This window comes from Castor canadensis, chromosome 17 (genome assembly GCF_047511655.1).
Source record: "Castor canadensis chromosome 17, mCasCan1.hap1v2, whole genome shotgun sequence".
In the NCBI taxonomy this organism is placed as follows: Eukaryota; Metazoa; Chordata; class Mammalia; order Rodentia; family Castoridae; genus Castor; species Castor canadensis.
The window spans coordinates 21553062-21576976 of record NC_133402.1 but is presented as its reverse complement, the minus strand read 5'-3'; the positions used below and the strand labels follow the sequence as shown (position 1 = coordinate 21576976).

The 23915-nt window shown below is 52.5% G+C and overlaps 1 protein-coding gene across 1 annotated transcript in view; it reads left to right on the top strand.

Annotated features, from left to right (window-relative positions):
* Scnn1b (sodium channel epithelial 1 subunit beta) overlaps nt 1-23915 on the top strand; it is a 47126-nt gene that overhangs the window by 10900 nt on the left and 12311 nt on the right. Inside the window, exons 2-4 of the mRNA XM_074059694.1 lie at nt 17483-17800; nt 19351-19627; nt 21582-21772. Coding sequence (XP_073915795.1) covers nt 17490-17800; nt 19351-19627; nt 21582-21772 — 779 coding nt within the window. The 5' untranslated portion in view covers nt 17483-17489. The remainder of the gene's footprint in view (nt 1-17482; nt 17801-19350; nt 19628-21581; nt 21773-23915) is intronic.

Genomic DNA, 23915 nt, shown 5'->3' with positions numbered 1-23915 from the left:
CACAGGACGTTTAGAGGATAGGCACCCTACAGCTGGACGGTCTCCACCCAAAACACCCTTGCCACCATCCCAGGCTGCACCACCTGTGTACCAACCCTGCTCCTACACACCCTGAAGTCTAGATGTATTTACTGAGCGCCTGCTGTGTGCAAAGATCCAAGCTCAAAAATGGAGGCATTCGTCCATCCAATGAGAGAGGGAGATAAATCACCACACTGTGAGGCAAACAGGGAAAGTAACCAGGAGACATTGGTCCTCATTGGTCCTTGTGCTATGGAGAGAAGAGGACTTCATTCCCGGAGGGCTTCTTGGATTAGGCAGCCTGGGTGAATGTTGAGGATTTGTGAGGGAGAGGCACAGCAGGAAGGAGAAACAGCAAGAGAAGAGCACTGAGGCATGGGTTGATGATTCAAAGAAGTGACTCACAGGCATGGATGTCTCTCTCTTCTCTCTTTCTCTCTCTCTCTCTTTTCTTTCTCAGCCAGATGCCATTGCTAGGCACTTCATAAGTACGATTTAATCTTTACACCAACTCAGTGAAAGAGGTACCGTTTCCCCTTCATTTTACAGGTAGAAGGAGCAGGGCACAGAAAGAGTAACTAAGCTCCACCAGGTCACACAGCAAATCAGTGTCAGAGGTAGTATTTGAACCCAAGTTCTTAACTTCTCCCCCATTTTGAAGTGAGGGGAATGAAAGGAGACATGTGGGTTGGAACCAGGCATTTGAAAGGCAGCTGACAGTTTGGATTTATTCTGCACACACGGGGAGCCACTGAAAGTTTCTGGGAAGAAAGGACACATGGACGTCAAGCCTCAGGGAAGTGAGTCTGGAAACCAAGTCTTCCTTTCATCCATCCCCAGGACTCTTCAGCTTTGCAGATGAGGACTAGACTCAGTGGCCATGTGTTCTCCTTTTCCCCTCTAATCCAACATTTACCCAACGCAATGCCAGGGCCTAGCCTGGTTTCCACAAAACGTGGCAGGGAGGGCCACCATCACTGTCCACACACAGAAAACCCTGCCAAGGCTCACAGGGGCCATGGGATTTTGCCAAGATCACCAGCCAGGCTGGCTGACTCCAGAGCTCACGTGCCCAGCGGGACACGGGACAGGCTACAAAGGCAGGGCTGCCACCAAGCGCCTCCACCTGAGCAGGCGGCCTTATTTTCCTGATTCCACTGCGTTGTATTCCTAGTGGAACAGCTGCCTCCCTCCTGCACCCCCCAACCTGCACCCTGGTGTCTTCCATGGCTTAGCTGGTATCTCCAGGGAGCAAATGACACCAGCCACATCTGGGACACAGGCCACCCACCCCAGGTCATGGTCACTTGCATGGGGCTCGACATCAGGCCAAGACATCCTTCCATGGGGACGAGCAGAAGAGGCTTCTGGCAGGAGGCCTGGTGGGTGAATCAGGGTGCCCGGCTCAGTCTCTACTTCTTTTCCAAACCACGTTCAGCCAAATCATAGAAACGATTTTTATTTTGTGGTGATGAGGATGAACCCGGGGCCTGGCACGCAGTGACAGGTGCCACATCCTCGAGGCACACCCCAAATCACATCCCCAAGCCACACAGTGACCCAAACCATAAAAACTTAATTCCAGGTGGCCCAGTGTCTCCCCCAGCACCACCTCAATTCTAGGAAGGTAAGCATTAAAAACCGCTGAGGGCCGGCTCAGTGGTAAAGCACTCGCCTAGCATGTGTGAGGCCCTGGGTTCCATCCTCAGCACCAAAAAAGATTTTTACTTTTTAAAATTACTTCCATTAATGTATGCTAATTGTACAAAGGGAGGGGGTTCCACTGCGACATTTCCATATGCACATAAAATGTGCTTCGGTCACGTTCACCCCATCTGTTACTCTCTTACCCCTGCCTGCCCCCACTCCCCCTTTTCAACTGTCTCATAATTTTAAAATGGGTTTCACTGTGACCTTTGCACATTCACACAGAACACAGTTCAAAATCATACATTCCTCCCATTCTCCCTCCCACCTGCTGGTCCCTCCCTCAAAGAGTCACCCCCAAACCCTTTGTTTAATGTCTGTATTTCCTATCAGTTTTTCCATGTCCAGTTGTCTGTTTGGTATCTGGGAAGGATTGATTCTAAAACCAAAATACAAGGACACCAAGTCCGTTAAATAAAATAATACATTAGTGTTTGCATAAACACATCGTCCCATGTACCCCAACTCAGCTCTGGGCTACTTGCCTAATCTGATATAAATGTCACCAGACAGGTGTTACAGTGTGATGTCTGGGGAATGATGACAGGAAAAAAAATTCTGACCTGTTCAGTACAGATGCATTTATTTATTTATTTATTTATTTATTTATTTATTTATTTATTGGTATTCCTGGGATTTGAACTCAGGGCTTCACGCTTAGCCAGGCAGGCACTCTACCACTTGAGCTATTCCACTAGTCCTTTTTTGTGAAGGGTTTTTTAGAGAACTGTTTCCCCAGGCTGGCTTCAAACCGAGATCCTTCTGATCTCTGCCTCCCAAGTAGCTAGGATTACAGGCGTGAGCCACCGGCACCTGGCTGGGTATGATTTTTTGTTGTTGTTTTGTGTTTGAGACAGGGTCTCACTATGTAGCCCAGGCAGGCCTCGAACTTGATCCTCCTGCTTCAACTTCCTGAGTCTGGGATTACATGTGTGCACCACAACACCTGGCTCCACAGATTACTCATTTATTTATTTTGGTGGCACTGGGGTTTGAACTTGGGGCCTTGTGCCTGCTATGCAGACACTCTATCACTTGAACCACACTCCTAGCCCTTCACAGGGCATTTTAAACAAGAATAAGTAATCATCCTTCCTGATGGCTTCCTGGTGTTCTGTTGCGTGCCTGCTTTGCACACATCGTGCCACCCTTGTGTTCCTGCTATGTGTTGAAGTTTCTTTGTCATGGGCCTCCTTGGCCAGGCAGAGGCTGTAACTGCTGCAGGTGTGGTCACCCTTCAAGCCCAATGGTGGTACTGAGCCACCAGGTAAATGAGGAAATGACAAACGTCATTTGTGGACTGGGGGGTGCAGTTCAAATTTCCATCCTGAGTCCTGGGGAAAAAGTAGCCATTCACAGAAGGAAAAAAGGGAAATTTTTAGTTTTTCTGGCAGCTATAGTCACCTGATGTGTCAGAGTTTGGGGACGTCTGTCTGGATTCCAGGACATGTGTCAGGCCACCTCTGGAAGGAGGTCTATATAATCCTGGGCCTATGGGAAAGGAACTTAGAGAACAGGTTCTGTGAGGAGTCAGCCAGGCCTGGTGGCTGCAGGCTAAGGGTCAGCAGGATGGCTCCCTGAGTCACAGGTGACAGGTGTCTTATCTAATCTGATGAGTTTCTGGTCCAGGAAGAATTTGTGCTGCCCTGTCTGCCGGGCAGAGAGGCATGTGCCGATGATTTTCAGATAGGGCTCAGACAATCGTTTGGACTCATATTAGTATCTACTTAGGTTGAGGTGTGTTAGAAAACATATGTAATTAGTAATGTTCAACCTGTGATTTTGTGGACATTCTTGCTCTGGACAAAGATAAAGTAGGTATTTAAGTAAACCAAGAGTGAGTCAATTGAAAGAAAGATACTAAGTAAATGACAGTGTAATTGGTGCCCACAGGCAGGCTGGATCACAATGGTGGGTGCAAAGGCAGCCCTTATGTGTTAAGCAGTTGGTTGCAGGACAGAAAGACAGCAGCAGTCTTGTAGTCCCGGTCCTGGATCTGCCTCTGTCTTCAAAGACAACTTCTCAGAGCTCATGGACACTTCTGGGGAGCTGGACTCCAGAACCCAGAAGATTCTGGAAATAGGTGGTCAACACAGAGGCGTTGTATGGGTTCCTGAAAACAGAAGATAGTCTGGTTGGATTTGAACTCCTGTCCTGCAACTCATGGTGAAAGCCTTTGAGTTGTGAACAGAGGGTCCCCAGTCACTCTGTGGCTTGAATGTTTATTTCCAAAGTGGGCTTTTTAGTGGGACTGTGTATCTGAGCTTTTCTCTAGAGGGTCACTGTCGTGTTGGTTATGAACCGGTTCACGTGGCCTCCCACTGTATTGTTGGAAATCTTGTTCATGTAGAGCTGAGGCCCCTGGGAGGCTGGGGGGCGTGGTTCAAGTGGTAGAGTGCCTGCCTAACAAGCACAAGAAGGCCCTGAGTTCAAATCCCATACCGGAAAAATAAGTAATTAATACCTGCTTCTGAGCTTTTGACTTTAAACTCTTGACCAAGGTTGATAAAAGTGACTCAGAAAGCAGATGATACGTTGTCCCCAGAATGGGGGACTCCTGGGTCTGCCGTATCCCCAGGCTGTCCTGAAGTTTGAGGAAAGTTCCTTATCTTGTGGTCATTTTATAACCGTCACTTATTAAGAAAATGAGTTCCCATATAATGAATGCTAAGTCTCTAATGGTCGCATAATTATGGAAGAAATGACTTTCACAGCCAGCCTGAGAAAAGAGCCAGCTGGCAGGAAGTGGCTTTGAAAGAGGGGAGAGGAGAGGGAGAGAGAAAAGAAAGTAGGAAGAAATGGAGGGGGACAGATGAAGGCAGAGCCCCAAACTGTTCATTTGGAGAGCGAATATAGCAGGCATTTTTTGTGTATGTTGGGAAAGTGTTTATAATAAAAATGTCTAAAATTTTTTAATTTCCCCAAACTCAGAATTAGTTTAGTCCCAAACTAGTCGTCTGATGAACAGTTCATAAAAGACTGCACCTTACTTTTAAGTTAGAAAAAAGGTACAACTGTATCATCACCACCTCTTGGCAAGGACCAAATGACAAGCCACAGAGGGCCACCCCATGCTGGTGCCTTGATCCAGCCCTGATGCTGGACGCTGGCACCTAGGGCCCCCAGGTCACCATCCTATCAGACATCCCAACATTAAATGTCAATCACGGGCCACCGGCAAGCGGAGTCGCACGGTCTGGTGCAAGGTGGCAAGCAGTATGTAGCGAACTGCTCACTTTAAGCGCTGCTCTTTCCTCTTCGTATTTGGAAGGCAATGATGCTTTTCGCTTGCCTGGGTCCTTGACAGAATAAAAGCTGGGAGGTGCTGTGCTGTGTTCTAAGGCCGCGCATAGTGTGTCCCCATGATGCAGGGGAGGAAGCACGGCACAGAGACACAGTGTAGCTTGCCCAAGGTTGCACAGCATACCTGGACTCACAGGACCCACTTCCTGACACCCTCCTACCCCCAATCAGGGGAGTCCTGAGTGATTATCTCCAGAAAACTCGGGGTCCCTTGAGGGATAGGAAGTAGCAGGCTTGCAAACCACACCCGCTGCACCATGCAGTGTGGATGAAACCTTGCAGAAAGAGGCATGGCCTTGGAAGGAGGGAGGAGGAGGCCAGAGGAGACACTAAGGTGCACTCCCCGCAATGCTGCTTTCTGTGGGGTGCTAGAGGACAGGTAGAAGTGGGGCACTGAGCTCTGAGGACCAGGATCTCTTGTAAGACAATCAAGGCATCTTCTGAGCTGGCCTCAGGGGTAGGGGTCAGGAATTTGGGACCTGAGTGATGGCTTCACATTGGAGGCCAGACAAGGGTTTCCCAGGACCCTGGTGGCTGCTCCCTGCAAGGTGTGGCCAGCGTCCTTCACCGCCACCTGGCAGCTCTGAGCTTCCAGCAGACACCGCCCTTCCTCCTCGCTCATCCCAGGACAAGCCAGACCGGCTGGCAGGGCAGCTTTGTGGTGGCAGTGGTGATGGCAGGTGGCCAGGCCCACTGAAGGCATAGCAGGTCTCGGTCCCAGGTGCCTTTCTCCCTCCCCATACTGGCTGCTGTCGGGGTTGCTGTCTTCTTTCTTAGCCACCAGATCAGGCTCAGCCAGCAGTTTTGGTCTAACGGCCCAGATGGCAAAAGGCCTGTGTCATCAGGCCCTTGGGGACGAGGGGAAAGTGCTGTCTGTGAGTCATCTGCAGGATGTCCCAGCCCTAAAGAGGGTGAGGGAGGCGAGGATGCAGGGTGGGTCCTGGCCCTCAGCTGTCTGTCACTCCCTTTATGAGGACCCACACCACCACCTTCCCAGCTGTCCCTGCTGTCCTGTCCAGATACAAAGCAGCTCATAGACAGCACAGAATCTTCCTCCCAGGACTGACATCTGCAAAGTCCAAGTTCAAGGTGCTATAAGCTGCGTGTCTGGTCTTCTTGTACAGCTACCTTTTCCCAAAAGTGACATTCTCCACAACCAGGGTAACCACCCAGGGTCATTTTGAATCACAAATGCATCAAATGTCTACAACAATGGCAATAATAATACTAAGATAATAGCTACCATTTACCAACCCCCCTCCTAACAGAAACTGAAAAGTGCTCCCCAAACAGCAGCTCTCCAAATCCCGACAACAACTTAGAAGGCACAGATACTATTATTCCCATTTTACAGATGAGAAAATTAAGCCTGAGACTATGTTAGTCAGTCCATGGTTGCTTGACCCTATTGCTTTGGGCCTGGGGTGGCACAGGACATCATGGAGGAAGTGTGTGGTGGATGAGGCCTGCTCACTTCATGATGGCTGGGAAGCAAAAAACAGGAGGAAGGGAGCCAGGATCTAAACGCATCTTCAAGGCCATGCCCTCAATGACCTAACCTCCTCCCACTAGGCCCCACCTCCTACAGGTTCCACCACTTCCCAGGAGCCATGGCTGGGGCCCAAGCCTTTAGCATGGAGACTTTGGGGACACATTTAAGATCCAAACCGTAGCAGAGGGCAAACCTCTTTTTTTGCCATGGATTGAGCTCTTGCTGAAGGAGACAGCAGAACTGTCCCTAACCGGGCACTGGATTCACAGGCAGTGCACCCCTGCCTGGTCCCATGGGGCCGTTAGTCACAGCATCCAGGATGCACTGGTCAATGTGCGGGCAGGAATTCCTCGTTGCCCTTGGAGTCTGCTACCTGCCCTGCAGAATGAGAGTGACTGTCCTGCCATCACCCTGTGCTGGAGAGGGACAGTGGGACACCAACATGAACCACGGGGCACAAGGCATCACCCCAAAGGACACCTCCACATGGTGATGAGGGTGGTCACCACTCCACCACCACCAGAGAGGGGAGTGACCCATCCATGACCCACCACAGAGAACTCAGAGGTGACAGCTTGACGTTGTCATAAATCCTTTGCATCTCAGAGCTGGATCTAAACCGGTTCTCCCCAGTCCTGTCATGTCAGAGAATGAGCACATCAGAGTGGCAAACTACAGTAAGGACACAGGTGGCTTGGGGACACTGGACGCCAGTGGGAGCCAGGGTGCACCGCTATGGCCCCCGCCCAGCAGTCACCCCAGCTGTCACCCCAGCTCACCTGACGCACCTGGAGCACCTGCAGGGTTGCCATCGCTGACCTTTCTCTGCCCACCCCCGCCTTGCTGCCACGGGCCTCGGGGTGCCGCTGTTTCTACCCCCTATGGGCGTGAGGCTGTCCCCAGTGTGCGGTATGGCAGTGTTGTCCCCACGCCCTGAATCTGGGTACCCGGCACGCCCGAGGGCCACTCTGGGTCCTGGGCTGCACTGTGATAGTAACAGGAACGTCAAATCGAGTCACATCAACCCCATGGACGTGGAAAGTGTCCTTTTCCCACGCTTGGCCAGTGCTTGCTGTTGACTCTAATCTCCCTGGTCAGCGTCAATTTCCTGATTTTGTCACTCTTTCGAACGTGTCTTTGTCTCTGTGGGTCTGAGAGCTGCAGGCGGCAGGGGTTGTCCCTCTCCTGTTTTGCTCACTAAGGGACACTCTGCATACAGAACCGTGAAGTCGTTGCTGAGTGACTGAAAAGATTAAATGTTGGTCCAAGCTGCAAAAGATGCAAAAGGGCTGAGGATTTCCGAAAAGTCTCCTGCCTGCTCTCCAGCCCCAGCTGCCACATTCCCTTGTTAAAACCGATTACCACTTTGTTGTGTGACCTCGGAGATGCAGGGAAAGGACCTCCGTGCTTCTGGGTAGACTTTTTTCTTTTCTTTTCGTTTTCTTTCCCCTGCAGTTCTGGGGTCTGAATTCAGGGCCTCGCGCTTGCTTGACGAACGCTCTATCACTTGGGCCACATCTCCAGTCCGTTTTGCTCTGGTTATTTTGGAGATGGGGTCTCGAGAACTATTTGCCCTGGCTGGCCTCAAACTGCAATCCTCCTGTATCAGCCTCCCAAGTAGCTGGGATTACAGACCTGAGTTACTGCACCAGCCTTGAACAGATCTTTTTTTTTTTTTAATGTAAGGTCAGTCAACTTTCTATGCCGTTCTGTGCTGTCCTTTTGCTCACTTCATTGTATGCACCGGCAACATTCTCCATCTTTGATCAGCTCCACAAAGACTTCCTGGAGGTGGAGGAGGCTGCCACTTTACCTCCAGGTGACACTCTGACGCTGGCTTTCTGGGAGGACCCCTGGATGTCGGTAACCTGCAGCCTGTGTGACTGAGGCATAAGAGGAGCACACAGAGGAGGTGGCCGCCCCATTGCTGTACGTCAGACTTCCCCGACACCCACAGAACAGGCGTGGGAGGTCAGGTGTCCATTTGGAGATGCTGATGAGGGTGGCTGGGAGCCAGGCAGCCTGGTTTCTATTTTAGAGCTGCCTCTGACTCACTGTGGCCATGGGCAAGTCCCTCTGCTCTCCATTACCTTCTCTGTGAAATGGGCAAATCACGCCTGTCTCAGCATCCCTAAAAGGAAACCAGACACACGAGGGAACGTCCCAGAACACACCGTGTGCCCCCGGACCAGCACGTGCTCCAGCCGGTGGGAAATGACTGACAGAGAAATTCCTAGAGGGCGGTAAGCAAGACGGTTTTGTGAGGGCCAGCTGCAGTGGCTCACTCCTGTAATCCTAGCTATTTGGGAGGTATAGGTAGGAAGATCCTGATTCAAAGCCACCCCGGGAAAAAAAAGTTCTCCTGACCCCTAACTAATAAGCTGGGCAAGGTGGTACACACCTGTCACCCCACGGGACAGGGGAGGCATAGGAGGAAGACCGTGGTCCAAGTCAGTCCAGATGAAAACTTGAGACCCTATCTGAAGACACTATCTGAAAAATTACTAGAGCAAAAAGGTCTGGGGGTGTGGCTCAAGAGGTAGAGTGCCTACCTAGCAGGCATGAGGACCTGGGTTCAAACCCCAGTACTGCCAAAGAAAGGGTTCACCGAGGAGCCCTTTTTTGATTAGTTAAGACGGTTATTTTTAATAAGTGTTAGGAAAAGTCTTAGCGCATCTGTTCCTTCACCTGTATAATAGTGCTTAACGTTCGTAACACTGCCTAGGATGAGGCTGAAATTATTTTAGCAAAAAAGTGAGTTGGCGTGATGTTATATATTATATATCAAACAAGAAATTGTTTGGTGCTGGTGGCACACCTGTAATCCTAGCTACTCAGTAGGCAGAGATCAGGAGGATTGAGGTTTGAGGCCAGCCCAGGCAAATAGTTTATGAGGCCCCATCTCAAAAAACCCAACACAGAACAGAACTGATGGAGTGGCGCAAGTGGTAGAGTGCCTGCCTGGTAAGCGTGAGGCCCTGAGTTCAAATCCTAGCGCCACAAAAAAAATTATAGCAGCACAGCAGGGCCCTAGCGAAGCCTCTGACAGTGATGTATAAGTGATTGATACTTGGGAAACATTGAATTAGCAGATTTTTTGGGGGGGGGAATAAAATCAAACTTACAAAGACTCATGTGAAAACCCCCATTTTAAAGGTTTCTTTTTATTTGATTCAAACACATAAAACCCAGTAAGCTGGGTGTTGGCAAACTGATTTCTGTAAAGCCTGATTTCTGGGTTTTCTGCCTACAGACATGGTTGCCACACCTGTACCTGTGACCTCCCAGGCAGCACAAATACGGCCCATGAACGCCGTTGGAGCTGCAATGTGCAGACCCCCGCACTGTTAGGGTGTTTACTGCTAGTGCCCCAAACATTTCAAGGGTTCATTTACGAGTGACTGTTATTCACTCACACATCAGTGTTTGACTTACTGTTTCCATTTCTGCCTGTCATTGTGAACGTGTAGAATTATAATACACTGAATATCTTTCATTCACTTCAGCCTTTTTAAAACGATGCTCAAACAGTTCAAGTGAGAATGCTTCCATGGAGTCCTTTTGAACCCAAAGAGTCTTTGAGAATCTTTTTTTTGGCAGCACTGGGGTTTGAACTCAGGGCCTCCTGCTTGCTAGGCAGGCGCTCTATCACTTGAGCCACTCCTCCAACCTTGTTTTGGGTTGGGTAGTTTTGAGGTAGGGGCTCATGAACTATTTGCCTAGCTGGCTTTGAACCATGATCCTCCTGATCTCAGTCTCCAGAGTGGCTAGGATTACAGGCGTGAGCCACCAGTGCCAGCTTTTTCTTTCTTCTTCTTTCATCTTCTACATTTCCCTCAAAAAGCAAGTATCAGCCAAAAGAAGCCCTGGTTCTTTTTATCACCAATGTATTTAGAGACCAGAATCTGGGTGCTGGGAGGCACACAACATTTGAATTTATAAATAAGAACCATGACTGAAGTACACTTTGGCCCCAAAAATATTCTGACAACTTTCTTCAAGGCCAGTTCAGTGGAGGACGCCTGTAATCCCAGTATTCAGGAGGCAGAGGCAGGAGGATTCAGGAGTTCAAAGCCAGCCGAGGCTATACAGCAAGATCTAGTCTCAAAAATACCCCCCATCTTCTTCATGCTAGCACAGCAGCTCACAACTGTAGTCCCAGCCACTCAGAGGCAGAGGCAGGAGGATCCCTTGAGCCCTGGAGCGCCAGCCAGGCGTCTCTTTAAACTCCATCTCTGAAACTTCTCAGCCCACCATGGCTCTGACCCCTGCTAGGTGCTTGAGAGCCAAGAAGCAGTGGTGTTCTGTGGCCGCCCAGCAGAGGCCCATCCAGCACAGGTTAACCCTCGGTGAACTCTGAAACCTAATTCCCAGGACTCATGGCCCGATGACCTGGGATAATTGGGGTTTTGCTACAAAAATAAGTATAGGGGATTTTAATGAAAGTGCTTGCCCTACAATTTTCAGAGGTCACGATGTCCTAGGTCCCCATAAGCAAAAGCAGCTCATTAAAAAAATGAGAGCAGGGGGCTGGACGTGAGCCACTGGGGGGTGGGGGGATGGAGAAATCGGGATCACATGTCTGCGAGGGGGGGCAGCTGTTCTTCACACCTAGCAGGAGGCTGCCACCTGGAGACAATTGTCAGATCGCTGAATTTGCAAAGATGAAAAAAAATCTAGATCTTTTTAAAAGGCGAAATCTCGCTGGAGGCATGGCTGAAGCGATAGAGCACCTGCTTAGCAAGTGCCAGGTCCTGAGTTCCAAACCTCAGTGCCACCAAAAACATACAGCTAAAGTGTGAAACGCCACCATTGTGAAATGGCAATGGATGTGCTTGTGTTTGGTTAAATTTGATTCGATGTAATTTGCAGACAATGAAATATTCCCTTCATCACTATCAAGTCTGATGAGTTTTTACAAATATACATGTGCAATCGGCCACTGGCTCCTAAGCGCTCTTGGTGCAGCCTCACAGTCACCAGCCACTCAGCGAGTCCCAGGTCACCGCCACCCACCTTCTTCCTCTGCTCATGAGCTCATCTTTCCAGAGCTTCCTGCAAAAGGAATCGTACAGTTTATTTTCGTGCCTGGCTCCTTTTATTCAGTGGAATGATTTTTACATCCAGCCACGCAGTGGCATCGATCCCTTTTCGTTGCTGTATGGTATTCCCTTATAGATAAGCCACAATTTGTTTATTCGTGTGTCGGTGGATTATTCTGATACAGAAAATGATTTTGAGCTATGACTCTGACTCCGGCTATGGTTCTGAGTAAGGCTGCTGTGTGTGGAGGTCGTCAGCTGTCCTGCACAGGTGGGACTGATAGGAGATGATGACTGGTCCTCTCCCCGTGACCGACACTTCCCAGCACGGCCCGGGACGGTCCCCGGCCGGCAGGGAGCTCACACGGGACTTGCCCTGTTTTCCCAGCACCAGTGACGCTGTGGATGCTGCACTCGCTCATGGCAGCCGTGCACACAGCTCCTCTTGCAAAGCGTTTTCTGGGGAACGCCTTTATTTTTATTCCAGTTGCATAATCAACGAGGATGAGCTCGGAGGGTGACTTTTATTGTATTCAAATAATGAAGTGGGGAAGTAGCACTAGTTGTCATAGCTATCAGCATTAACTTGATAGTCATGAATTTATTAACATTTTAATATTTTAAAACATTTTTGGCAGCGATAGGGGTTGAACTCAGGGCCTGGGGCTTGCTAGGCAGGCAACCTAGCACTTAAGCCACATCTCCGGCCCATTCTTCTTCAGTTACTTTTTAGATAGGGTCTTCTGTTTTTGCCTGGGGCTGGCCTCGGATAAGATCCTCCTATTTACGCCTCCCACATAGCTGGGATTCTGACAGACTTGTGAGACCACACTCAGCTTGTCGATCGAGATGGGGTCTCACTGACTTTTTGCTGGGGCTGGCCTTGAATCACAGTCTTCCCAATCTCTGACTCCTGAGTAACTAGGATTACAGGTGTGAACTATTACACCTGGCATAATAGTTTAAAAAGTTTTATCGATACATACTTGTGGGGTATAATGTAACGCTTTAGTAATGTGTAAATGTGTAATTATCAGGGTAATTAGCATATCCATCACCTCAACTTTTTATCATTTCTCTCATTTTTGTGTGTGGTGCTGGGGATCAAACCCAGAGCCTTGCACATGCTAAGTTAATGACTCTTTCACTGATCTCCATCCCCAGTCCTTGGTTTTCAAACACGGGGTCTCACTAAGTAGCCCAGGCTGACCTTGAACTTGTGATCTTCCTCTCTCTGCTGCCCAAGTGCTGGGATTACAGGTGTGAGACACCATGCTGCCCCATCATTTCTTTTTGTTTGAACATTCAAAATTGTGTGTGTGTAGCTATTCTGAGATCAGTAACTGGTGTCGTCAGCCCACCGTGCAGCAGGACATTGGAAATTAACTCCTGTGGTCAATGGTCCTCCTGCACAGGCCCCCGCCCTGCTCCCCGGCCCCCCCTGGGTGCTAGGCACCGCTCCACCCCCACTTCTATGGGGTTCGCATGTGCAGGTTCTGAGGTGGAAGACAACATGTGACAGTCGTCTTTCTGTGCCTGACGTATCACTCAAGGTAATGTCCTCATGATTGGAGGTCAACCTGGGCAAATGCTAGTGAGACTCTCTCAAAAACAAGCTAGGACCGGGCACCTGTGGCTCACACCTGTGATCCTAGCTCCTTGGGAGGCTGAGATTGAGAGGATCAAGGTTTGAGGACAGCCCGGGGGGAAAAACTAGTTCTCAAGACCCCATCTTTAAAATAGCCAGAGAAAAATGGATTGGAGATGTGGCTCAAGTAGAGCACCTGCTTGCAAGGGCAAAGCCCTGAGGTCAAACCCCAGTCCCACCAAGAAAAGAAAAAAAACAAGCCTGGTGTGGTAACACATGCCTGCAATCTCAGCTACTCCAGAAGGCAGAGGGAGGAGGATCCTGGTTCAAGGCCAACCCAGGCAAGTTAGCTCAAGACCCTGTCTGGAAAACAAAGTAAAATCAAAAAGGGCTGGAGGTGCAGCCCAAGTGGTAGAGCCCTTGCCTAGCCAGGGAGCGGCCTTGACCTCAAGCCCCAGTCCTAAGAAAAAGAAAACCTAAAACTGGTGCCAGTGGCTCACGCCTGTAATCCTAGCTACTCCGGAGGCACAGATCAGCCTGGCCAAATAGTTTGGGAGACCCTTTCTCAAAAAAAAGTCACAAAAAGGACAGGTCAAGTGACTCAAGGTGAAGGCAATCTAGCCGTGCGACAACTGAATGGGTGCGAATGCTCTTGGCAGGGGCACGCATGCGAAAGGACAAGTCACAGGCAGGAACGAACCCCAGGTGGACCGGGCCCTAACGGAAGGAGCTCCGATGCTCCCAGAGCAGAACAGGAAGAGATCCCCATGACCTTGCACCAGCGCTGGCTTCCCAGAGACGCGACAGCCAAGCAGGGACAAAGTGACACAGGCAAATGGAGTGCGGCAAAACGAAAAGCTTTTGTGACTCAAGAGACTCTGTCCAGAAAACGCACAGCGCACAGAGGGTCTCGAGGGCCCGCTTCTGGGGATGGACTTGGACACAGAGCATGGATCTGTGTAGCCGCAGAACGTGACCATAAGACGACAAACTCACCATTGGAACATGGGCAGTGGCTCCAAGCAGAGGCCACAGCGGACAAGGGGACAATGAGCCTGCAAGCAGGCCTCAGCACGAGTGGCCACCAGAAATCACGCCTCATCCCCACAAAGACGGCTGTCACCACCCCTCAACACCTGCCCCACAGCCAGCATCAGGGACAATGTGGAAAAAGAAGCACAGCCGCCACACGTGGTGTGAGTGACCGTCACGACACCCCAGTGTCCACGCAGAGCTCGTCCCTGCTTGGTCGTCATGGCAGCCAAAACCAAAGGCGATGCAAATGTCCATCGACTGACACTGGGTAAATGCAGCAAGGGACGCCTGTGACAGGGACTACTGTTTGGCAATGAAAAAGGTGACTGTCGCAGATAGCTGACTGAGATCGCACAGACTTGACACAGAGGACCCCAAATCAAAAGAGAAGGGGTGAGGGACCGAAAGGGGCAGCAGCACAGCTGGGCCTTGAAGTGAAGAAGTAATGAAAGGAGCAGGTCACAGGCGACCCACCGAGCGTGACTCCACGCCGTGTGCAGGGCACAGAGGAGGAAGAGCGCCTGCGGGCCGTGGGCAGTTTCTTTGGGGAGACATAAGAGTGTTTTAAAATTGACCATGCTGCTGGCTTAACAGCTCCACGAGGCGATGAAAGCCGCCATTCTCCACTGCACACGGAGTTACATGGCGTTTATTGCAGTCAGCAAACCCGCTGGGTGAAAGGGGACTAACACACAGAACGCCTCTGCCTGCGGTCCACCCATTCCCAGCCTCTTGGTCAGAAGAGAGAAGAATTGGCCCTGTGACTGGCATTCCTTTGTCTTTGGTCAAAATCATAAAGAGAGGCACACTTAGTGACCTGTGCTACACTCCTGTAATCCTGGCTACTCCACTCCTGAGGCCGAGGCAGGAGAGTTGGGAGTTCCAGGCCAGCCTGGGCTACATAGTGAGACCCTGTCTCAAAATAAATAATAACAGTAACAACTTTTATAACGTGCTAAGGATGTAGCTCAATGGTAGAGTGTTTGCCTAGTGTGCATGAGGCCTAGGTTCAAATCCCAGTACCTCAAAAAAAACCCCAATAAACCAACCCTAGCCTAGTGAGAACGGAAGACTGCCCATTCGAACCAGACACTGTTGTTTGTCACGGCGCTGAGCCTGGGGCCAAGTTAGACTGGAGATTAGCAGGAGCCAAGGCCAGACCTTGTCCTCCACTGAACCAGGAGGACCAGAGGAGACGAGGAGAGGTTGGCAGGTGAGAGAGGAGCTTTGATTTCTTCCTCGATGCCAGGCAGACAAGCCTTATTCTTTTCATGGTCACAGTTGTGGAAAATAACATCTAAGGGTGAAATGACAGGTGACGCCTTGCACAGTGCCCGACGGTGGTGTCCTCTCAGGGCTTTGGTGTTGCTGTTGGAGTCATTGTAGAGAGCTGGAGGTGTGGCTCAAGTGGTCAGAGCACCTATCTAGCAAGTGCAAAGCCCTGAGTTCAAACCCCAGTCCCTCAAAAAAAAAAAAAAAACTGGGGAGGGGGAGCTTGTGATCTTATGGGAGGAGGCACTGACACAAGTGACTCTAACACAGGGTAAAACAAGGTGCATTTCTTCTGTTAGCATTCTACTAATTGCAAATGACAAATGCCCACTGTGGATCAGCACACATAAGAAAGAACATGTATCCCAGGAATCAATGGCTTCAGGCATGGCTGCATCCAGGCGTTCAAGCAGCAGAAATCTCTCTCTCCGTCATGTGGCTCCACTTTCCTCTGGGTTGGTTTTGTTCTCAGGCTGCCCTCCACTGCGTATGCCAAACACACACTTAGAAGTCTTAGCTGAAGGCTAGGTCTCGTCTACAGTTATTCCAACATTTAAAGTGACAGAATTGTGTCCCAGTGGTCCACATCTGCCAGAGCTGGGCGCAGAGCTCAGCATGACAAATAAGACTGGGGAGAGTCCCCCTAAACCATCAGAGCAAGACGGGGAGGATGCTGAACCGGCAGGCACAGTGCTGACCACCACAGCACCCAGCATGGCGGCTACCACAGGATGTGAGGGTCACTCCAACCCAGAGGGGGGGGGCTTCAGGGAGGAGGTGGCTTTTGGTCTGGACCTTGAAGGCAGAAGGCCGCTGCTCCAGGGGCTGGGCTGAGGGTCTGCCCCGCGCCTGGATAGGAGGACGGGGGACACAGGCATTTCCTGTGCAGGTGCCTCATGCCAGGCTCTGTGACAATAGTCTTGGTAATCCCCAAACCCTGCTCCCCCGTGGGAGGCAGAGCCCTCCAAAATCCCAGACTTGGTGGCCTGGGCACTGGGGCAGCGTTGGCCCCTGGACCAGCAGTGGCCAAGGTGTCCTGCCCTGGAATTGGCACCTAACGATGAGTTCCCTCAATTCTCCACCCTCAGGGTCCCCCGTGTCCTCGTGCGAGCACCTAATTCTCGCGTGGACAGTTCTTTTCTCGGTGCTGGGATGGAAGCCCCAGGTGACCATTCTCCCCATGTGGCCTGGCTCCCCTCAGCTCTGCAGCCCTCTGCACACTGTCCCCTCTGCCTGCCTCTGTCCCTGTCACCAGCCAAGCACCCAGACCTGGGCAGGCCCAGCTCACCGTAGCCTTCGGGGGCTGCCACCACCCCTCTCTACAGACAGGAAACCAGAGCCCTGAGAGGGAGGCTACTCAGAGTCGAAAAGTGGCAGCGCTGAGAATGGATCCAGCCCTTTCAGCCGAGTCCTCACCCTTTACCACTGCCGTGAGCTCTCAGGCCCTCAGGCCAGGGTCCCAGTGTGTCAGTCACTGTATGGATTCTTTCATCAGCGTCTATCATGCCACAGCCACGCTGGCACAGGGAGCGCTTGCTGTGCGCTGGGCACCGGGCTCAGCACTTCCTGTTCCACCCCTAATTTCACCCTCTCTGTAATTCTGTAAACTAGTGATGGTGAGCGTGGGGGTGCAGCTCTTGGGACAGGCTTGCCTGGTGTGTGTGAGGCCCTGGGTTCCATCCGCATCCCCACCAGAAGAACAAACAAACAAACCATGAGAGAATTAAGTGCCTGTCACTCCCATTGTACACACGGAGGCGAGAATTGAAATAGCTCTTCCATTCGGGTGAGAATTCCGGAGGGAAGGAAACCTTGTCCATTTTGGTCATCACCGGGTCCAAAGGGACCAATTCACACAGTGGGTATTCTATAAATGCTTTGGGGTTGGTCAGATCCATGGATGAATGGATAAATGCTGGATGGCAAGAGGGAAAGAAAGAGGAAGGGAAGGGGGAAGTAGGGCAGGCTGCGCTGTGTGGCCGTATCCGGGCCTGGCGCGTGACATGGCGCGGTGTCCTGCAGGTGCACAATGCCGGTGATGAAGTACCTGCGGAAGGGCCTGCACCGGCTGCAGAAGGGCCCCGGCTACACGCAGAAGGAGCTGCTGGTGTGGTTCTGCAACAACACCAACACGCATGGCCCCAAACGCATCATCTGCGAGGGGCCCAAGAAGAAGGCCATGTGGTTCCTGCTCACACTGCTCTTCGCCAGCCTGGTGTGCTGGCAGTGGGGCGTCTTCATCAACACCTACCTCAGCTGGGAGGTCAGCGTGTCGCTTTCCATGGGGTTCAAGACCATGGACTTCCCGGCCGTCACCATCTGCAACTCCAGCCCCTTCCAGTACGTGGTACCCGGCCCGGGCGGGGAACCTGCTCTTCTCCCTCCTCCCAGCCCAGCTGGGATTTGAACCCAGGCCTTGTCTGACTCCACTTTTTTTTTTTTTTTGGTGGTACTGGGGCTTGAACTCAGGGCCTTCTCTTTGGCTCAAAAAATCAGTCCTTTTTGTGAAGGGTTTTTTGAGATAGGGTCTCACAAACTTTTTTTGCCTGGGCTGGCTTTGAACTGCAATCCTCCTGATCATTCCTGAGTAGGTGGGATTACAGGCGTGAGCCACTGACGCCTGGCTCTGACTCCACTTTGTAACCCCTCTGCCACATTGCCTCTCCCCCCACTTAATGACAAGGGCTCAGGAAGGGGACACACAGGAGACCCAGCCCACTCAGGGTGAGGACAGGTAGGTGGTCAATCAGAGAGACGTCCCAGGGGAGGAGAAGTCAGCCTGGAAGGACAGAGGTCGTGTCCCAAATGATAGACAGCACTTGATGAATTCTAGGCCACTGCAGTTGAGTCATGCAGAACTTTCTTTTCCAAAAGAAAGTTCTAGAATAGAATTTACACTTTGTCACCAGAAGTCCCTTCTCTCTAATTGGTCTCTGCCTGCTCAGTGGGCCCTGGAGTCCTCCAGACAGCCCTAATAACAACAGTGACCATGGCGCTCTGTCCAGCGCTGTTCCAGGTGCAGTTCAAGCAAATGTCACCTCGGTGGCTACAGTAACACTCCTACCCCTCTTCCCAGCCCTCCTCCTGCTGTGTGTCCACAAGTGGCTTGGCTTTGTGACCAGAAGACAGGCAGCGTGGGGGTCTGAGGCCCACGCTGGCCATGGCTGCTGTGGATCCTTGAACCAGAACCGTGGACCTTGTCCAGAGTTTAACACCTCTTGTAGGACGGCCACCAGCCAGGGCTGGTACACATGGTGACCCCTGTGACAGTGTCTCATGTAAATTGGATATAGCCTGCTCAGGACACCCCTGATATGAAAGCGTCTCTGACAGAAATGTCACATTTCCAACACAGGAGCCCTGGGGCTGAGAGAGACCCTGGAGCCAGCCTCCCAGGCCTGTCCACTTTCCTCCTCTCCTGTCCCCAGAATCCCGGCTGCAGAATGAGGAGTCCTGGGGTCCCAGACCCACCCCTCCCCCCACTTCCTGTCCCTGTCAGACCCCTGGGTGGAGCCCAGTCCCTGGAGCCCAAGGAACCCGGGTCCCATTTGGGCTCTGCCCCTTCTCAGTGCGCTGAACCTGGGGATCACAGCAGCTCAGGCCTCTGCCGCGGGAGCGGTGACAATTGTGGCAGGAAGCAGTGGCGCCTGGCACCTGGGGACCGAGTGGTAGCCAGGAGTCATTAGGATCTTCCCCTGTCCAAGGTGGATTTCCAGAGGAAGAGATCCAGTCTGTCTTTTTGCTGCCAGGACTGGGCGCACAGTGGGCACTCGTCACGCACCCAGTGAAGAATGCACAGTGGAGGCCGCGTGGCCATGCGTGGCCATGTGGGTGGGGGGGGGGGTGCTCGGGTGGCAAGTCCCCTCCTGACCAGACCCCCGCTCCCCCAGGTACTCCAAGGTCCAGCACTTGCTGAAGGACCTGGACGAGCTGATGGAGGCTGTCCTGGAGCGCATCCTGGCTCCCGAGCCAAGCCACGTCAATGCCACCCGTTCCCTGAACCTCACCATCTGGAACCACACGCCCCTCGTCCTCATCGATGAGCGGAACCTCAGCCACCCTGTGGTCCTCGACCTCTTCGGGAACAACGACACTGACCCAGCAAGTCACAGCTCGGCCCCAGGAAGCACCTGCACCGCCCATGAGTGCAAGGTGGCCATGAGACTGGTGAGGGGCCGTGCATGCGACCCTTCCCCACCTGGCTGTGGGAATTTCTTTTCTTTAATAACTTGGGACTGGGATGGCTGGGGGGAGACAGTGACTGTTCTGTGTGTTTGCAAAGCCGTTTCAAAAATAGAAATAGCTAGGATGTTAGTCCAAACGTAGTTTATGCAATACAGGGAAATCACTGGAGCAACTGAACTGAGAGTTCAGTTGGGTTCAGCTATTGGCGGGATCCCTGTGCTCAAACGTAATCCTCAGAACTTTTTCCATCTTGGTTCCCTTCCTCTTGTGATTGACTTGTTCTCTCTCCATGGAGGGCCCTGCTGCACACAAATCGCTGCTCTTTCTCAGTATCCCCAACAAAAGGCCTCGGCCTGATAGGCAGGTCTCAGGCTCATCTTTGAACCAGTGGCTGTGAGCTGGAGGAGGCTCCCGTGATTGGTCAGTCCTGTGTCACAGGCTCTCGAGCTGAGGATGACCTCAGCCTCTGTCAGACCTGGAGGATGGAGCTGGGAGGCTGTTCCCTGAGGAGCAGCAGGGCAGTGCCGTCAGGGGCTTCGAAGTCACTGCACGGGGAGGCAGGGAGGCCATCAGTTCTTGGGCCTCTAGGTGGGAGGCAGGGCCCCTCTTGGTGTCTGGGGATCTCACGGAGTCCAGCTATGATGTCTTGGAAAGTCCATGGCATTGGGCAGGCCAGGAATCTGCACTATCAACCATTCCCTGGCGGTTCAGCCATTAGCCTCAAGATGGGGACCAGACTGGGGCCCCGCAGTCTCCAGAAGATGGAGCCACTGCCCCTGCTCCCTCCCCCTGTCCCCTATCCCAAATCCAATCCCCCACCCAACCCTATTTCCCCAACCATGGCCTGGGGCTCCAGAGCTCATGCCAGCCACACACCGTCTACCCAGACAGAGCTAGCATCATCATCTGAAAAGCCAGGCTGTCCCCATTGCCCGAAGCTGCACTGGCTCTCAGGGCCAGATCTGTGTGTCTGAGTGTCTGTGTCTGTGTGCCTGTCTGTAGGTGCCTGTGTATGTGTCCGTGTGTCTGAGTGTCTGTGTGTGTTTCTGTGTGCCTGTGTGTGTCTGTTGGGGTGGGGGAGGAGCTGTGCTGGTGACAGGACAGTGACAATGATGTCTACCTCACAGGCTTGCCACACACATGGTAGGGGATCCTACATGGGCAGCCCTGAGAACAGTGTGGGACAGAACAAGGGCCTGGGATTGTCACCTCATCCCCAGGAATGACAAGGAGGCCTCTGGGACCTGGGCTAAGGCCTGTGCCCGGGCTGGCCACGTGGGGAGAGCTGTCTGGAAATGGAGGGAGTAGCTTCTCCCACCCTGTCCCACAAGGAAGGCCCACAGGGAGGACAACAGAAACCCACTGGCCCAGGCCAAGGCCAAGTGCGTCGCCCTGTGTCCAGGCAGACTGGGGTTGAGGGTGGCTGCCTACAGTGGCTCAGTGGACCTGCACTCCTTCCGGAGCACGGAAGAGCCTCGAGTCCACGCAGCTGTGGAAAAGTGGCTGGGAAAGGAGGCGAGGGGTCGTGGCCCTCTGTGTGCGCACACCCAGAGCCTGTGGGAGGGTGTGTGGTCACATGCATGAGTGAGTTAGCCACTCGTGTGACTCCAGGTACATGGGGTTGTGGGCTGGTGTGGATGTGTGTGTGACCTTGACATCCTGGGGCGTGGATGTCAGAGCAGGCTCCGATCTGTACTTACAACCCTGGGTGGTGCCTGTGGGGGTGGGGCTGGAGGGTGTGTGTGACAGTCCTGTGACCAGCCTGGCAGCTGTGTGGTGGCCACTGAGCCTGCATGAACGTGAATGTGACCACGTTTCCCGTGGTCAAGATGTGCCCTGGGCAGCTGGCTTGCCTACTGGGTACCTGGATGGTAATGCAGGATGGTGGCCCAGCAGCAGCCCCTGTGCCCTCAGGAGCCCTTCTCGGTCTCCACAGTGCAGCCTCAATGGGACTGTGTGCACCTTCCGAAACTTCACCAGTGCCACCCAGGCAGTGACCGAGTGGTACATCCTGCAGGCCACCAACATCTTCTCGCGAGTACCACGGCCAGAGCTGGTAGCCATGGGCTACCCGGCCAAGCGCATGGTCCTGGCCTGCCTGTTCGGGACAGAGCCCTGCAGCTACCGGTGAGACTCGGCTGGAGCTTGGTGGTGGGTGCCATAGCCTGGGGGCAGGGGGCAGCTCATCAGGGAGGTTCCTGCGTGGAAGAAAGGGCAGGGAAGGCGGATGGGGAAGGAGGAAAAAGATAGGCACAGGTGAAGTCCAGGCTTAGCCTGGCAGAATAACCTGGTACAGAAACTGCACCCCAGAGCTGTCTTCCCTTCAAAGAAGGGCCAGGCCTTTTGTAATGTCCCCATCAGCCAGACACTGGCTGGCCAGCCCCGAAGAACAAGCAGGTCTTCTAAGATCCCAGGCAAGGGGACAGCTACAGGTCCTAAGCCCCCAGTCCCTCACAGGAGGGGGACAGAGCAGTTGCCTCGTGGTGGATCTGGCCAGGCACCATCATTTGTAGTCCTCAGCCTCAGTTTCCCTTCTCTGGAAAAGGACAATCATTTTATTGCCTCCTATAACTGCTGTGAAGGGAACAAGGGTAGACACAGACTGCACGTGGTTGCTGTGAACACTCTTCTGCCCTTCACACCGAGAGACTTGCGGGACCAAGGCCACCCTCCCTGGGAAGTCAGGGCCCCTCTCTGCCCAGCTACTGGCCAACCTGATCCTGGGCAGAAGCCTGGCCCAGCTCCACCCTACGCTGCTTGTTGCTGGGCCCCTTGCTGAGTTGCGCTGCCTTGGGGTGTGGCGGTCCCCTCCCAGAACTGTGGCCTCCGCCTGGCTCTCCCAACACCCAGTGGAGAATCTGCTGAGTGCCATGCACCCTTTGTCCCTCAGTGCACAAGACAGGGATGACGCATGGGCAGGCACTCTACAGCTGACGTCAAGGAGTTCCAAGCCCATGGAGCAGGGCAGGCAGCTCCGGGGGCCCGTACTGCCAGCCACCCCAAAGGTGGCCCCCGTTGAAGGGAGAACCCAACTTAGGGAACCACACTGAGGGACCTCACTGAGGGAACTCACTTGCTGGCTGCTTATCAATTGACCAGCTGATTGTAGACTAGATTCGCACTAGTGATTCCTCTCACTAAACCCACATTTAGCAAGGAATTCAAATTCAGTAATGATGCCAACAGTTGTGTATTTATTGGGCCTTCGCACATGCCAGGCCCTGTTCTAAGTGCTTCATGTGTCTAAAATTACTTTAACCCTGGCGGTAAGCCAATGAGAAAACTGGTGTTATTTCCTCTCCATTTTATAGGTGAGGCCCAGAGAGGTTAAGTAACATCTCTGAGGTCACACAGCTTGTGAGCTGCTGAGCCAGCAGCCTGTCACCTCATGTTACTGTACTAATGTTTAGAAAAGGACATCTGTCATCTTCCCTCCTCGCCCACCTTTCCCAAGGGAGGCGTCTGAGTGAAAGGCGCCGCCCAGTCACCTTGACACAGAAACCAGCCTGTCTTTGGACAGTCCCTGACTCCCACAGCCGGTCACAGGTTCCTGAGTCAGCCTCAGACAGCACAGTATGGCATCTTCTCACTTCCCACCTCCGGTCTTGCTGGGCTCTGAACTATGTTCCCTGATGCTGCCTCTCTCTGAACTCCATCTTCTTCCCTCAGACAAAGTAAATGCTCAAGAGATGACAGCCAGTGTTGGGAAGACAGGGACCACATTTGACCTTGACCTCAGACCACTTGGACGTGAATGCCAGTTCTAGTGTGTCTCTGGCCTCGGTTTCCTCACCTGGATATTGAGGCTGGTAAAATGACCCCCTGGTACCCCAGTGGGGATTAAACGAGCCAACCTATGTGGAAGTACTTAGATCTGTGCCCAGTACATGGGCACGTTCAGAAATAAGTTGTGTGCTCTTTTAGATTTGCAGAGAAGATGCAAAGGCAGTAGAGGCCCCTTAGATCCTCCACCAGCTTCCTCCGTCGTCTTACCTCACCACGGACATTTGGGACCTAAGAAAGGGGGACTGGAGGTGTGGCTCGGTGGTAGAATGAGGCCTGCACACAGGGGACCAGGCTCCATCCCAGCACCGCAATAAACAAGAGCTTAGCGTTGGCACGCCTAGGGGACAGGAAGCAGGTACTCAGGCTTACCTGCTTCCCCAGCCACATCTCCCTAGCCCAGGGTCACACCCGTGAGGCCACATTGTCTCAGGGACAGTTTCTCAGTCTGCCTCGTTTTGGGTGACCTTCATGGCTTTGGCTTCCT